The sequence below is a fragment of the Cotesia glomerata genome, linkage group LG7 (assembly GCF_020080835.1).
Source record: "Cotesia glomerata isolate CgM1 linkage group LG7, MPM_Cglom_v2.3, whole genome shotgun sequence".
NCBI lineage: Eukaryota > Metazoa > Arthropoda > Insecta > Hymenoptera > Braconidae > Cotesia > Cotesia glomerata.
The window spans coordinates 7,450,376-7,467,220 of record NC_058164.1 but is presented as its reverse complement, the minus strand read 5'-3'; the positions used below and the strand labels follow the sequence as shown (position 1 = coordinate 7,467,220).

The window sequence follows — 16,845 nt, the reverse complement described above, 5'->3', positions numbered from 1 at the left end:
ACGATAACAAAAAAAAATTTAGTTCAATCGGTCCAGCCGTTCTCAAGTGATGCGTGGACATACATGCGGCATTTTATTTTTATTGACATAGATTATTTATTAGAATTTATTATTTAACTTTCTTGGTTATCTTGTCATTACTAAAATAATTTAAAAATAATTACTTTACAAAGATTATTAATCCTGTTAATGGCTACGGCTGTTGGGTTTGGTTGTAAATAAATAAATAAATAAATAAATAAATAAACATTTTAGTCATAACTTTTCTTTTACAAAAATCTAGCAAATAAAATTTTTATAACAATTAATATCATATATTAAATATCCCCGACTTCTTTACAATAAAATAAATTTTTGAGTAAGTCACTCTATAATTATTTTAAACTTATTAAAATTATTTTCTATTTTTTATTTTGATTAACAACTAAGTCGAATTTTTCAATTTTTCAAACAATAATTAATTTTTTACAAAAAGAAAATAAATAATGCCACATTAGTTTAAAAATCATTCTATCAATGTATTGCAAAAATAACAAAAAAACCACTATCTGAATTTTCGTGCAAAAAAGAAAGTTCTAGATTAGCCGAAGAAATAGTAATCAGATGATCGCAACTAAATTCTCTTATTATATTGACATGAATAAAATATCCATCATCTTGATACCTGGTAATCCTGGTTATCAACGAAATAAATTTTTACAACAATCGAGAGGCAAGTAATAAATTATTCAAACGATTAAATAAGAAATAACACACTCGTTATATGGGATTATAAATTATTATTTTATCATATTATACAAAACCTTAAGTATACACCTAACAGCAGATAAAATAATATTTTTGCCGTAATCATCTGTATGATTACATACTGTTTCGCGTCTAATTATTACCATGTACTCTTAGCTTTATTACTTATTACTTATTATTAGATTTGTAGTAAGCCGTAGTTAGGCTTCTATAAACCAATCTGAAGACCGTCAACCGTGCTCGGGACTCACTTTTTTCCGACCTGCTACCGTACACGGGTTCGCGTTGCTATTATTTTTAAATAAAAAATATCTGAAACGTCCGTAGTGCGAATAACAATCCACAGGATACCAGTTCAGTGACATCCTCTACAACTTTTACGTAAGTAGTTAATTCAATGATTAGCTTCCTCTTAAATAAATTTATTCAAGTTAAACAATTTATTTAATTTAAAGAGAAAGAGCATAAAAAGAATCTTAAATATAATATAAATACAGACTATTATTAGCGGTCTGCCTTGAGTTTGATTCAAATGGCTAAGCAAATAATCCTATCTATACTTATCTCTAGATCGCTTAAAGAATACCCGAGTACTAAATAAATTTCGTCATAAGTTATGCTATAAGATTCTTATGATTGCTCAATAAACTTTGCTAAAATTGCACGGCCGAGAGACTTTGTTGTGTTTTATTGTCGTCAAGATAAATATGGGGCATCATGTATGAGTTTAAGCACTCATACTATTGTTGAAATGCACTGCTTAACATTTTATTGTTGAAAACAAGATATTTTTATTTTGTAGTTTGAATGTACGGATATAAACATGAATAGGCTTGAACGGCTACGTTATTTGATTTCATTTTTCTTTTTAATATAAGGTAAAAGCCCTAATTATTGACGCTATAAGAGACAAAGTTATGATTTCATTTTTTTTAAGCAATCAAATATAAATATCGATGAATTTTGTTTGTGGTAATGTCTTCAGTAATGTTTTAACTAATCAATTTCTTTTTTTTAAATGATAATTAGTGATATTTACTAATTAATTTTAAATAATTAAATATATGATCTGGATACACCAATTATTAGCAAGTTAAAAAACTGATTGATCTAATTATTGACATACCTGAGTCCCAATTATTGACACCTATACTGCGCGAATCCCGGAAAAAATAGACCTGAAAAAAATTTGACGGGTTAAAAAACTGATTGATCTAATTATTGACGTACCGTAACCCCAATTATTGACGCCCCTACTGCACATGCGTCGAATCATTTGGTTATATTGTTATTTATCAAAAACTTGATATAAAGTAATCAATATTATTAAAGTTAATTAATAATAATTTCTATGAATGAATAATTATTATGAAAAATATAACAATTTATTTAAAAACTTATTTAACACTAAAACACGCCGAGTTATTTGACAGTTAAAAACCTTGAATATAATCGCGTATATAATGTATTTTATACTTAAAAAAAAAGGCGTCATAGCGCTGTCGACTGGCTGTCAATATGGGATTCACCATAAAAATTATGAACTAGTTATTGACTCCCATTATTTAAATATCATAAAGCATACAATTAATTTCGATTATTTAATTTTATAAATATTTCATATATTGTTAATTAAAAAAAAAAATAGATCATATATTTACATGAAAAAATTAATTTAAACTGGGCAGTTAAAAAAAATGCTTTTCTAACCAAAGTTGATAAGAAAATAGACGCTCGTAAGCTGATTTGATGAACTGGTGCTAACTTTATTTTTTTTTTAATAATTAATATTTATTATTTTGAACTGAATGTGATTTTTTTCAATTTTTTAATTAATTAGAATTTAATAAAAATGTATTTGATCATTATTCTTATTACAGATAATTTAATATATTTAAAAATAATTTAGGGTGTCAATATTTAGACTCCCGTCAATAATTGGGGCTTTTACCTTATTAGTATTCGCAAAAAATAAACAATTTTAAATATCAATTTTATAAAAGTATAAAATTTTTTTCCAACAAATAAATACAAGCTAAGTTAATGAATTTTTGCATCACAGCAATCCAATCCTTGTTAGTCAGTAGGGTAAGATAAAATATTTTATTTTGTTTCCGCAGAACTGAAGTTCAGTGTTGATAACAATGATAAAGGTGTCAGCAGTCCGAAAATATTATATCATTATAAAGAATTGCAAATTGAAGTACAATCAATGAAACTCAATTAAAAATTTGGTGATTAAATATATTAAGAAAAAATGTATGAGATTTGTGTGAAAATTTTTTTAATATGTTCATGAGCGTGTAAAGAAAAAATCTACGAAATTTAGTAAAAATTTCCTTTATTTGCTCATGCGCATACACTGTAAAAAATATGCGGTGTGATTTGCGAAAAGAATTATTTTTAATTGATTTAATCCTTTCGAAGTGAAATTCACTCATTCACATTTTATTGAAATTCACATATTGATAATCAAAAAAACATTGAGGAGTAAATTCTATATTTCTTTTTATTGAATTAAAAAAAAACTTTATTTGTAAAAAATGACAAAATGCGTATTAAGAGCTTTGTAAAATTTCCTTAGTGTGGTTTTGAGCATATTAAGGAAAATTCTCGTAAATACAGTAATAACATTGTACTTATTGTGATTAAATACCAAATATATTGGAACAATAGTTAAACTACTTAATTATGTTTAAGTAACCTTACTACTGTTTACTATAATAAAACAAATCCTACTCGCGAAGTTTTTCTAAAAGGTTTCAGTTTTGCTTACACTGTAAAAAAAAAAACGGTGTGAGTCCATGCGGTGTACGGTGTTAAAAATTCCGGTGTTAAATTCAACACCGAAATCGGTGTAGCAGTAACACCGGTCGCGGTGTAAATATTTTTTTTCGGTGTTAAATCAGTGTTATAAATTTTCCGATGTTGATAATATTTTAAGTAACACAATTTTTATAATTAAACTTTTTATGTTTAATAATTAAAGATAAATAATCAAAAAAAGTTAATATTTAATTTAGAAAGTTTAAAATAATAAAATATAAAGTAGATAAAAGTTTTTGATTAAAATAAATACACTGTAAAAAATTTCGATGTAAAAATGGACCCAGAGCATTTTACACGGCCGTGTAGTGTGAAATAATGGTGTGAAATTCTCTCGGTGTAAATTTTCGATCCGTGTTACTTTAACACCATTATTAAAGGACAATTTTTGGACATCATATAGATAATCGGAAACTCTAAAATAGTGGATTTTAATAATTATTTCATAACTTTTAAGTATTTTTTTTAACATTTTCGGAATACTTCTAAGATAATTTTAGAATCAATGCAATTTATTTGGAGCAATTTAGTTGAAATTTTGTCGTTAAATCTTATGTGGAACCTTTTTTGAATAATCTTAAAACATTTTTTTAACTATTTGAGAACAAATTTTGAATACATTTGAGACATTTTTCGGATATTTTTGAGACACTTTTGGAGCATTTTTTGGACAGTTTTAGAGTGTTTTTATAACAAATTTAAAACATTTTTAGAACAATTTTACGACAATTTTGAACGTTTTTAAAATGATTTTCATATAGATAATTTATTTTTGCACAGCTGTAGATTTGTCATGTTTAAAACATCCATTATATTATGAGAAACATCATGGTTACGATAAAAATAATTATTATATTGTTCCTAAACATTTAATATTGTAAATACTATTTAACTTGTCGTATAACATTCATTAAATCGATTTATGAGTAATTTTATAAATTGAAAATTCTTAAATAAATGTTACTTGTCTCATTTTGATAAATATTGAATATTAATTGTGTTTTATGGATCATGTAATATTCATACTCCGATACGGTGTAAATTTATTCTACTGTTACACCGGTTACACCGATATTACACCGGTGTTAATACACAGGTGTTACATAGCGGTGTTAAAATGAGTCCATTTTAACACCGCTTTTTTTACAGTGTATGTTTTATGTTAAAATATTTTTTTTTATTATGGTAAAAATCACCATTTTTTATTTACATTTTATAGAAAACATACTTAAATAACAATTAACAATGAAATTTATTGATTAGATTAGATATTTTTTGTGTAATCACAAAATCGTTCAGCCTGGGCTCATAACCTGCAGGTACTTTAGTTATTACGCTTATTAAATTAAACACTTTAAAAAACAAAAAGATGTTACACTTTTGATAAGTTAAAATAATATCCGTAGACCATAAATCTAGGACATGAGTAACTTTATTCAACGAGCATTTTTATGTATTCATAGAGTAGCTATAAGTACTGTATAAAGTACATCAGTAAATTCAAACATGATTCCTTTTATTTCAGTACACCAGAGAGAATAAATCCAGTAGTTGAGAATTTCGAATCCCTTAAATACACCCGGATATATGTGACTCTCGACTCCCGAACTTTATACACCCTCGTCATTGGATCCATCGGTACTGCGCGGAATATGCTCATTCAGAAAGCGTAATCCCATGTATCAAAAATCTTTTTATTTAAACTGCTTCAAAAATCCAATCATACTCAAAACTTTTTTTTCTTCTCTCCTTTTTTTATACATAATATATATCTATATTATAGTTTAGTTAAAGATCAAGTTATTGACATAAAACATTTATGGTTTATAAAATAAAATTTAAAATACGTTATCGTGATTACAGTTAATCCGGGTAAAAAAATTGCCGGGAAAAATAAAATTTCTGATGGTCTAAGTGGTAAAACTGCAAGGATATAAATTCAGATAATTGCCAGGATCCACCATTGCATTATTCTTTTCAACATTATATAGATATACATTAACCACAGAATCTAAAAACGTCCAATGAACTCTGACAATCTCGAAAAAATTGTATCGATAAATCATTTGAATTATTTGATAGAAAATAAATTTATCAAACACGATAAAGTGACATTTATTGGAAGAAAATTCTGTTGAGATGACTGGTATGGATTTATGATAAAAATTATTAATAATTTATAAAAGTATTCAGATACTGAAATAATAATTGTTATTATTATTTTTATAATTTATTATAGTACGCCAAGGCACGAGCCACATGGCTAAAATTGAATATATTAGTTAATTATTACAACTTTATGTACTATATTTAATTTATACACAGGAAGTATATAAAAGGTTGAATGAAAATAATAAAACTAAAAAGTTAGATCGTTCTGAAACAGTACGTTTTAAAAATAATGGAAAATTTAACTAAAAATAATCTTAGTAAATCTGGTAATGTTCATCAATATAGCTGAAACGTTGTAAACACAACGAACTATCCAATTATATAATATTAAATAATTTACGAACTAAAGATGATAATAGATTTATTGAAAATTGAGTGATAACAAATAATTAAAAAATTTTTTTTAATACTTCTAGACTTTTTACATTTGATAATTTTGATGTCAATTAAAGAATTGTTTAAAGGAATAAATTTGAATTTAAAAATGTCTCCTATGAAAATTCAAAAAAATTTTTTTATTATTTTAACAAAAAAAAATTCAAAAACGAATAAACTAATAATTTTCATTTGTTCAAAAATTTTATAGAACTAAATTTTCTTAACTTACGAAAAAATTAAAAAAACTTTTTTTAATAAAAAATTTAAATGCTTTAATCGAAATTGAAAAAAAAAATTTTACGATTTAATTTTTGAGTTTTGAAATGTTGGGTAGAATTGGAAATTTTTTTTTCAGTTAACTCGAAAAAATAAAAAAATTTTCAGTTGTCAAACACCCCTCTATTTATATATTTATATGTATTATTGACCACAGAAACCGAAAATGTCCATTGAACCCTGACGGAAAAAATGACCCCAATAAATCATTTGAAAATAAAAACAAAAACAAAATAGACGAGAAAACAAAAATTATCAATAATAAAAAAAATACATTGTGTAGAAAAAACCCATTAATAAAGAAGCAGGGATGTAGATGCATGATAGAAATGTCTCATTGTTTGAAAGTATCCTATCCCTGTACTTAAAATAAGTAAATACACACATATACATATAACATATATAAGGTAAAAGCCCCAATAGATGATCACGTACCAGTATATGATCACTCCATGTATTTGTATACCTATATTTGTGAATATAGATATACAAATACATGGAGTGATCATATACTGGTACGTGATCATCTATTGGGGCTTTTACCTTACATAGATATCCTGTTTTTTTTTTTTTTTTTTTTTTAAAAAAGTAAGTTTATTAATTTCTCTCAAAATACATAACAGAATTTCAATAAGTATAAAAATTACTTAAAAATACTTTAACATAGCAATACTTAGTGTAATTTGTACTAACTGGCTACGAGCTGTAGATCTCGTTAGTTATAAATATTAAATAATATAATTTTCTTATTACATAGCTTTAAATTAGAACATTTATGTTAACATATGAGGTTTTTAAGATGTCAAAAATTATGGTATGAAAAAATACATCTGACAAATAGATATCCTGGTTAGGTGTAAGCAGTATATAAAGTACAGAGTACAGTAGGAAGTAATATTGATTTTTGATGATGGTTCCAGGCGCAAGCGCTAGTATTATAACTTGCGTCAGGGGGGTGCGGTTGTTACCATGGATCCCAGTGTACTCGCCAACATGGATAAAGACGCACTGAAGAAACAGATCGAAAACATGAAGTATCAAGCCACTATGGAACGGTGGCCCCTGTCCAAAAGTATTGCGGCGTAAGTTCATTTGGACACCTTTTACCATTATTTTACACAACACCTGTTATATTATTTGTTTACATTACAATAACACCATTTATGATTTTATGTTATGATTTTATTTAACCCTTACTCGCCCATCTTCTTCTCCATCATCCAGCCTCCAGCCTCCCTCATCTTTATTTTAAATTTTAGATTTTTTTTTTCACGTAAATTAATGCTTTGTGAATGCATGTTTTTGCTCACATATAATTACTTTGTTTGGGTTTGACAATTTAGTGATAATTATACGTGAATTATTAAATTAGCATTGTGAATAAGGTGAGAGTCTAGTATTGAAGTGAGCGAAAGACCTCGAGTGTGGTGATTGGAATAATATTTACTCTTACAATCTAATTGAATTCAATTGAATTGAATCGTGAAAAATCCTTGATTAATAATACGAGTTTTAAATGAAAGCTTTATTTTATTTTATTTTATTTATTTTTTTTTTTTTTTTTTTTATGGAAATCGAAGACGGAGGTGAAGCGGAGATTCTTGTTCAAAATTGAAATAAAAGGGGGAAGCACGAGTGGATATGAATACGGACTGTGGAAAAGACAGGAGTGTAGAGGTTACGCGAATCGGAAAGTAGTTGGCGCTTGTGTACATGTCTTCTCATGTTTTAGTTGACAGTCAAGGCTGTTATCCATTATTGTATGTACAATGTTTGATATACAATATACAATAAATAAAAGTACAATGGATTGTTACCAGAACAAGATCTCCTTGATGAATCCCTTCTTTCAGTTCCATTACCGGTGCTCGACTGGCTAGACTGCGCTGCTGGCATTCTTCTTAGTCTGTTGATATATGATATGTGTGATCTAGATTTAGATCGCATACGCTTAAGAAGTATAAGATCATAAGAGGTACTTGCGTTGGGTTTGGATTTAGATTTTGATTGAGTTTTAGATAGGTAATTGACTTAATTATGATGGGTATGATGAAATTGTTATGTTAGACTTCAATGACACGGTTAGTGGCACTTTCGAAAATTAATGAAACTTTTTTGAAGCCTTGGGACTGTCCTCGTTTGATTTTTTAACCTTGAAACCCTTCCTGGTGGGTAGTATGAGATCGTTGATCTGCTTTCTGTTTTTTTTTTTTTTTGTTTACTTTTATATGCTTTGATATTGTTATGATTATTGATATTATTTTAAGGAGAGCTTAGTGCCCTTTAGAATTTGTAATAGAGATATTATGAATATAGAAGCGTTGATTTAAATTTAAAGTATGATGATTTCAAAACAAATCAATGATAGAAGAAATAATGCAACAATGTTTAACAAAATTTGATGACATTTTTTTAAGTCACCATATTTTTAGTTGGAATAAAATATTGTGTTTTAGAAAACAGACTAGAAATTTAATAAAAAAATGTATATTTAGTTTTTTTTACTATGTATAACTTTTTATTATTTGATCAAATTTTAATAATTTGAAATTCAACTTTAAAAATTTGACCTGAATGAACAATCAACTTTTTCAACTCATTTAAAATTAAATTTAACATTTTTTTTTAGTTAAATAAGAACTTTTTATGTTTTTACAATGAAATTTTATTAATATTATTATTATTATTATCATTATTTTTGTTGATATTTAATAGACAATAATATTGATTTTGGCTGTCAAAGATTAAGGCCTAAAAAAGATATAAATAAAATATATAATAAAATATTATTCCGTTTTGCGGTCGATGAGAGTGCAGAGTGAAAGGTGCGTTTATAAAAGTACAGCAAACCGGATAGAAATATTCTTCTCTATATACAATTCCTCTCTTTCCGTAGCAGCTCTATTTATATATTATATATTTTGTTAAGAACTCTTCACTTAAGATTTATCCTCACTTTTAATTTAAATACATTATCATTTTAAACACCAGTTTTTATTTAAATATCATTTGAATACTAAATTATTATTCCTTTGACTCCAATCTCTGTTTAACATAAATTACTTACTTACTATTTAATTAAAGTTATAAATTACCGAATATTCTTACAGTATTTTTAAATAAATCAGCCTTGAAAATCCCGTAAACCCCGGCTTATTTTACCATGCACTTTAATATTAAATTCTAAATTACAAAATAATTTTTTAACTTCAAGCAATGACCTCAAATAGTATACGGCCATTAACTATTTAAACTGATATTTATTTATGAAAATTATAATTATAATTTTATTAAATTAATCGTATTAGCATCCTATTGGTTTTCTTCTCTCTTGAAGGTTTCTTGCGCAAAGTTTCGAGCATAATTTATCCTTTTTTTGCTTAAAATCAATGTTGTTGAGTTGAGTCTCTGAAAACTCCTTGAACGCAAATCTTTGCTTCACTGCAGTAGTTAAACTTCCTTTCACTGGAGTTTCCATCACTCGGGATATCTATAAGACACATATTTATAAATTATAATAAGTAATACACTGGCTGAAAGATTTATTCGGAAATAACGAACCAGATTTATTAAAAATCGTTTAAACTTATTTTATTAGAAAAATTCTTCAACAATTTTATTACAAATTTTATGCATTAAAAAATTTTATTTTTCTGAAAAATTCTTATTTAAAATATATAATAAATTTTCATAAAAAAAAAATATAATTTTATCTTTTTATTTTTGCCAACCCCTGCACTGATAGAAGGATTTGTTTATAGTTAATCTGATATTCATTTATTAAATATTAATAAATCCTTTTAAATACTAAGAAATATTTGTTTAATACTAAAAAGTGGTCTCTAATAAATGATTTGTTAAATATTAAAAAATATTTTTAACTATAAATAAATCCTTTTATCAGTGTGCATAATTAAAAAATTTTATGTATAACATCACATGTTAAATGTGATGTTATTACATTGAAAAACAAAAAATCTCATCACACTCAAATAAATCATATGATATTACTGAAAAAATATAAAAAAATGAAAAAAGATTTTATTTTCGGGTGAATAAAAATAGGAAGGGAATAGATTCAGCGGTAACAGAGAAAATGTTCTGTTATAAAAATAATCATATTTTTTATTATTATTATTTTTTTTTTCCATAAAACTGGAGTAAAAAAAGGCTTATAGAAGTCGAGATAAATCAATATTCAGCATGACGGGTACGTGCATCAACAGTAGAAGCTGTAGACGTTGATATTCTCCTTTTATTTTATACCGCAATTTATTCACGATAGAATGCCCAGCAAAATTGTTTTGAAAGCAGTAACTGATGTATTCATACATCGGATGTGCTACGGCGGGCTAGGTATTTAATGCAACGATCGCCAGGCAATGCGCTGCATCCAGAATTTTAATTTCTATCCGATGGATGTGTGTGATACCTTTGAGTGTGAGTAACTAAAGAGTGTGTTTAAACACGCATTCATTAATATGACCGTACAGCATACAGTATTTAGTATAGAAAAAAGAGTAAAGAAAATAATAGAAGGATTGTTTTAAAAGGCGACGCATTTAGCGGGGTCATTGTTTTTAAGTAAGCTCTGGGACGGTTCGAGTGAAGGGCTTAGCTTTTTGCCTCTATCCGATGGGGACGAGGATTATTTTTTTAAAATGGAATAAAATTATTTTTAGCGAATCGATCCGCTTTTGTATGGATGTGGGAGCAGTTGAGATAGATGGAGGCGTAGTAGAAGTTGAAGTTGAATAGAATGGAATGGAATAGAATAAAATGAATTGTAAACTAAACATTGGGACTTGGTTTATGCTAACCGAGGTAGAGGTAGAAGTAGAAGTAGAGGTAGAGGGCTGTAAATTAACGGGCTCCGGTCATGTCGGAAATAGAGACCGAGACCGATCGTCGACAGCCGGGATGAGATGCGCTGTCGTGAAAAGACAAGATATGGGTGGGATTTGAGGCGAAAATCTCTTGATTAACGCGATAGTCTACGTCATTCTACGTGTCTTCGGAGGATTAATTCGCTGATGGATGTTTGCATTTGATTTATTACCTTTGCATTTCTGATTCAGGGTTATTCATTGTTTTAAATCCCTTTCTTTTTAGTTTTATCAATCCTACTATTTTTTTATTCATCTTCTTGTTAGTAAAGTACCTACTAATTACTATCTCCTATGAAGAAAATTTATATTGAAATATAATATGTTAAAAAAAATATACGATAATATGTAAAATATACCCGTAAAAAAAAAATTTTGGTTCATGATGAATTTCCGGATGAACTTCAGATTGTGAAACAAATATGAATTTCATAATGAATTTCACGGCGAATTCCAGCTGAATTTCGTGATGAATTTGAGACAAATTGTGTATGAAACTTACTCTTTATAATCAGTAAAGAAACCTTTGAGTCAATTATATTGGCATTTTTATTTTTATTTACACTGACTTAACATTTACGATTCTTAAGGTTCTATTTGGATAATTTTTTGAAGCAAAAAAATACAATATGCAAAATAATAATTCGAAATTGATCATGAATTATAGGGCGAATTCCAGCTGAATTTCATGATGAATTTGAAACAAATTGTATATGAAACTTAATTTTTTTAATCTATGAAAAAATATTCGCAGTCAATTATATTGGAATTTTTAGTTTAATTTATACTGACTCATAATTTACGATTCTTAAACTTCTATCTGGATAAATTTTTTGGAGTAAAAGAACACAAAATGCAAAATAATATTTCGAAATTCATCATGAATTTCACAGCGAATTTCAGTTGTACATGTATATCGATAAAAAATATTTTCCCGTGAAAAAATTTTCTGATATGGCCATATATGCTCATATCATGCTAAATATAAAAATAAAAAAAATATTTCGTTATCATTTTTCAATTTTTGCAGAAATGTGTACGTAAATTTACAAGTCTTATTGAACAAAAATTGATTTAAAAGTTAATTCACGGGTTCAAAAGTTAATTTTTGGCGGTTTTTTCGAATATATTTTATGAATCATAATTTTAATATATTAAAAATATATGAGAAATACAGTAACGCTCAAAAGTATTTTGACAAATATATTTAATGGTTTAATTAAAAATAAATATGAAACACAGTAATCATTTATTTATTTTTTTAATATCTTTTAAATAATCTACAAAATAGTGTCAGTGGTCCTAGTTCGTAACAAAAGAAAGTTTAATTTTTAAAATATTAAGAAAATGTTGGCTCCGAAGTATTTTGATATTGTTGAATAAAACTAACGCATAATGTCAAAATACTTTTGAGTGCGATTGTACGTGTATAAAAAAAAAAACAATTATTTTTAAACTATGTAATATTTTCATAATTATATTTTTATCTATTCTAAGGTATAACTTAGAATATATTTCAATATACTTCAATCAAAGTTAAGATATATGGGAATCGACCAAAAGTTAACTGTTGAAAATGTATTTTTATACATATTTTATTTAGTTTCATATTTCAATATGTACCTACTTTACTGATACAAATTATTTTCATGAGGATTACTTGAGATGAACGTAATTTTTAATGAAATTTCTTGGATCTTGTAGAAAAAATACGTCAATATAAGTTTCTATTCAAATTTTTTGATACGAAAAATGAATTATTTAGATAAATTTTATCAAAGAATGTCTACTTTATCTTTTGTATCACCTAAAAATCCTTTTATTTATGTAGCGTCATTTTAATGGGTTAATAATAGATCAATGTCGTGTATCAGTCATTTAATACCTGCGACTAGACTACACATAATATCCCTCTTTATACTTTCAATCTTAAATTTATAATACTGTCTACCTTACGACACGTCAATGTACGTTAGAAGAGTGAAAGCCTGAATTAACCTTTATACCAAGCACCAACCATTATCCTATACCATCTTAGTTTATTCTTTTTCTTCGCCATATCTCAGAAACCGTAATCTTACCATTTCTATCTTTTATTATCAGTCACTAACACTCTAACTCATTATTCTACAGCATTGAACAAAAAAAAGGAATAAAATTCAATATATATGTCAAATGAACGAATTTGGTTTTCTATTTCTTATTTATTGTCACTGCTAATTGATACAAGTAACATTTATAAATTATTTATTTATGATAATTGATTAAGATATTTAAGGACATTCTAAGATGACATGCTCTACTTTTTTATGAATTTAATGATTTTATAACAATTTTATTTTAAACTCACAACTTTTTTATTTTGTGGATAAGAAATAAGTATTGCTACTTTCCAAAGTAAAACAAAATTTTTTAATTTTAGATGTTCGCAAATTGCATCAGTTACATTCAATTGACAAAAATTGAAAAAATTATTATTTCATATTTTTTCCATCGTCTGCTGAATTTTTTTTTCAATGATTCAAATTCGGGGTTTCTTTCGAATATTATTGGCATAGAAATAAAATTTTTATTTCTCTGAAATATTAAACCAGTTTAGTAAGTGAGCTTTATGAATTGATAAGATTAATTATTAAAATTAATTATTATTTAATCGAGAGAATTTTTTTTTAATTTTTCAAAATCTGATTCACTTTTAAGATTTTCTGATTTTACAATTATGAAAAAAATTTTTAACTTCCCACTAAGAAAATTGAAAATTTTCAAAAATCGGGAAGATATTGTTTTCACCCCGTTTTTCGAAAATCGAGTTTTCATCAGATCTCGACGGTCCTAGGAAGCTTTTGAGGTCCTAGGAAGCTTTCCTGGCTATTTCCGCGGTGATGTCACCGTGTCTGTATGTGTGTGTGTGTGTGTGTGTGTGTGTGTGTGTGTAAATCTCTTATAACTTTTGAACGGATCACCGATTCGATCGAAATAAGCGGTGTTCTAAAGAGTTCCTTTACCCCTAGAATTCTGATACTAATTTACAGAATTTGAGTCGATCAATTTTGAGAAATCTCAAAAATAAAATTTCCAAAAATTCGTTTTTTTGAAATATCTTTTAAACGGCTGAACCGATCAATTCAAAAAACTAATCAGCTCTTAACCTCAAAAAACCACGTCGATTGCCACCAGCCCGGTCAAAATCGGTTGATTTGTTCGTGAAATATTGTTGTCGAAAAAAATTGAAAAAAATGTTTTTTTCAGAATTTCTATGAAATTTTTAGTCTGACCAGTTCACGCTTAAAGATTTTTCAAAGAACTTAAAAAACTGCGTTGAATGCCGCAAATCGCGAGAAAATCGGTAGATTCATTCAAAAGTTATTGTAGTTTGAAAATTCAAAAAATAGTGTTCTATAAAACTGCCATTAGCCTTTTGAGCTCGAAGAGCTCAAAAGCACAGAACAGCGATTGATTTGAGCTCGGAGAGCTCAAAATTACACAAAAATTATATTTTTGAGCTCGAAGAGCTTAAAAAATAAGTGAATTGTTGAGCACTTAGGTATGGAGGTAGCGGGAAGTTGCAGGGATGGCCTTTAGGGTCAACCGTTTTCCTAATTTTTTCTACTAAAAATGTTTAAATATTTATTTATCAATATAGATTTTCGATTAATTTTTCATTTATTTATTTGACAATTTTAATTGTAAGTAAAAAAAAGTTTCTAGTCGAGGATATTGATCTTATTTAATTAAAAAAATTTGGATATTGTCTCTTGTTATTATAATTTAAATTTTCTAAAAGTTATTCTATCATTGAAGTCGTAAATTAAATATTAAAAAAGAAATTACCCTCTTTTCACACACAGCAAATGTTTACACGAACAAATGTACGTTTATTAAAAATAAATAATTTATTTTACCCAGTTGAATTTTCTTTTTAATTTAAACTCGACCATAAAATTAATACATACATTTTTTCGAAATAACTCAAGATAATTTAAATATTTTTATCTTATTTTAATAGTATTATTTATAACTCAATTAAAATTACAGAATGCGAGAATACGTTGAGGAGCACGAGAAAAGCGATCCACTGATCCACGCGCCTGACAAGAAGAACAACCCCTGGGCTGAAAAGGGAAAATGTATCATCATGTAAGCCTCGAGGCTACCACTTATTTTAAGCAACAATAACAATAAACACCTACGACAAAAGCGATTGCAATTAACGAATAAATAAAGCGACTGCTAACTAATAATTCAAAATAAAAATAAAAAATGGTTGAGATGGATCCTCAGGTTCAAGTCACCACTTAATATCCACGAGCTTATTGATTGCTCATTATAAATAAAGCCATCGTAATTGTGGCTTTGACTTGGATCTATTCGTCTTTTTTATTATGATATTTATAAATATAATTATAAATTAAAAGTGACGATTAGAAACTAATTAATTATTACTATTAAATTAAATTTAATGAAATGACAAAGGGACAAAACAATACAATCATGGTTTGTTTTAATTACTATTTATTTATAATTATTTATTGCTGAAAGACATGTATCAAATACTTGTATTGAAATTTATTTGACTTCGCCAATCATAGCTCTGAAGTCGTTAATTAATAGGAACATAAATCAATCAGAGATCAATATCACCTTCGATTAAATTAACCGTTAACTTTATTTATAAAAATCTACTCCATTAAAATATGAATTCAATAGTGAAAAAAAGAGGTTTAAATAATAAATAAAATAATAAAATTCAAATGTCAATCGTATATCATGTTTACAATCTCTAATTGGGTTCAAATAATTTTTATCATGCAATATTGCAGATGCTTTTATTTAAAACTGTATACACTGATACATAATGAAAAAAAAAAAACATCATCTTATTGTAATTATCATTATAATAATAATAATTACTATTATTACCATTATTATTATTAAAATTATTAAAATTATTATTATTATTATTATTATTATTATTATTATTATTATTATTATTATTATTATTATTATTATTATTATTATTATTATGATATTATTAATGATCAATCGATAAAATAATGAAATTGATATTTATCATATTTGAAAAATTTCTTACGATAATATTATACATTGTGCAATGCTTTAACGTTTAACAACAAAATTATTAAATTAAACGATTTAAAAGTTTAAGATTTTATTCGTTGTTATTTTGATTCATTTATCCTCTTGTAATATTTATGATAATTAGAAATAAGGTATTTTATTATTTATTTATTATAATTATCGCAATTGTTGAACTAGTGACCTGCAAAAGTGTTTTACGAGTGACATTTTGTAAATTGGCACTTTTATAGGCTTAATGTAGGGAAAATAAATTTTGTTTTATGAAAGAGTGTGAGTGGATTGAAAATCATGTTTATGATTATTAGTTTTTTTATTGGTTTGAATGAAGAATTTTATTTATGTTTCGATTTTCGTAATTTTTTTTAGAAAAATTGAACTTTTTATTAAAAAAATAAGAAACTTTTTTTACTTTACGATTCAAGTAAGACGATTTTTTTTATATGCAGCTTAGAATGGAGTC

At 26.4% G+C, this 16,845-nt stretch overlaps 1 protein-coding gene across 1 annotated transcript; it reads left to right on the top strand.

The window, feature by feature from the left end:
- Positions 1-976: 976 nt before the first annotated feature.
- Positions 977-16,045, top strand: LOC123269843 (guanine nucleotide-binding protein subunit gamma-e). Its single transcript, XM_044735717.1, has 3 exons — positions 977-1,128; positions 7,320-7,481; positions 15,321-16,045. Exons 2-3 carry the CDS (start codon positions 7,369-7,371, stop codon positions 15,424-15,426), a joined length of 219 nt encoding a protein of 72 aa, XP_044591652.1. The 5' UTR covers positions 977-1,128; positions 7,320-7,368; the 3' UTR covers positions 15,427-16,045.
- Positions 16,046-16,845: the final 800 nt, after the last annotated feature.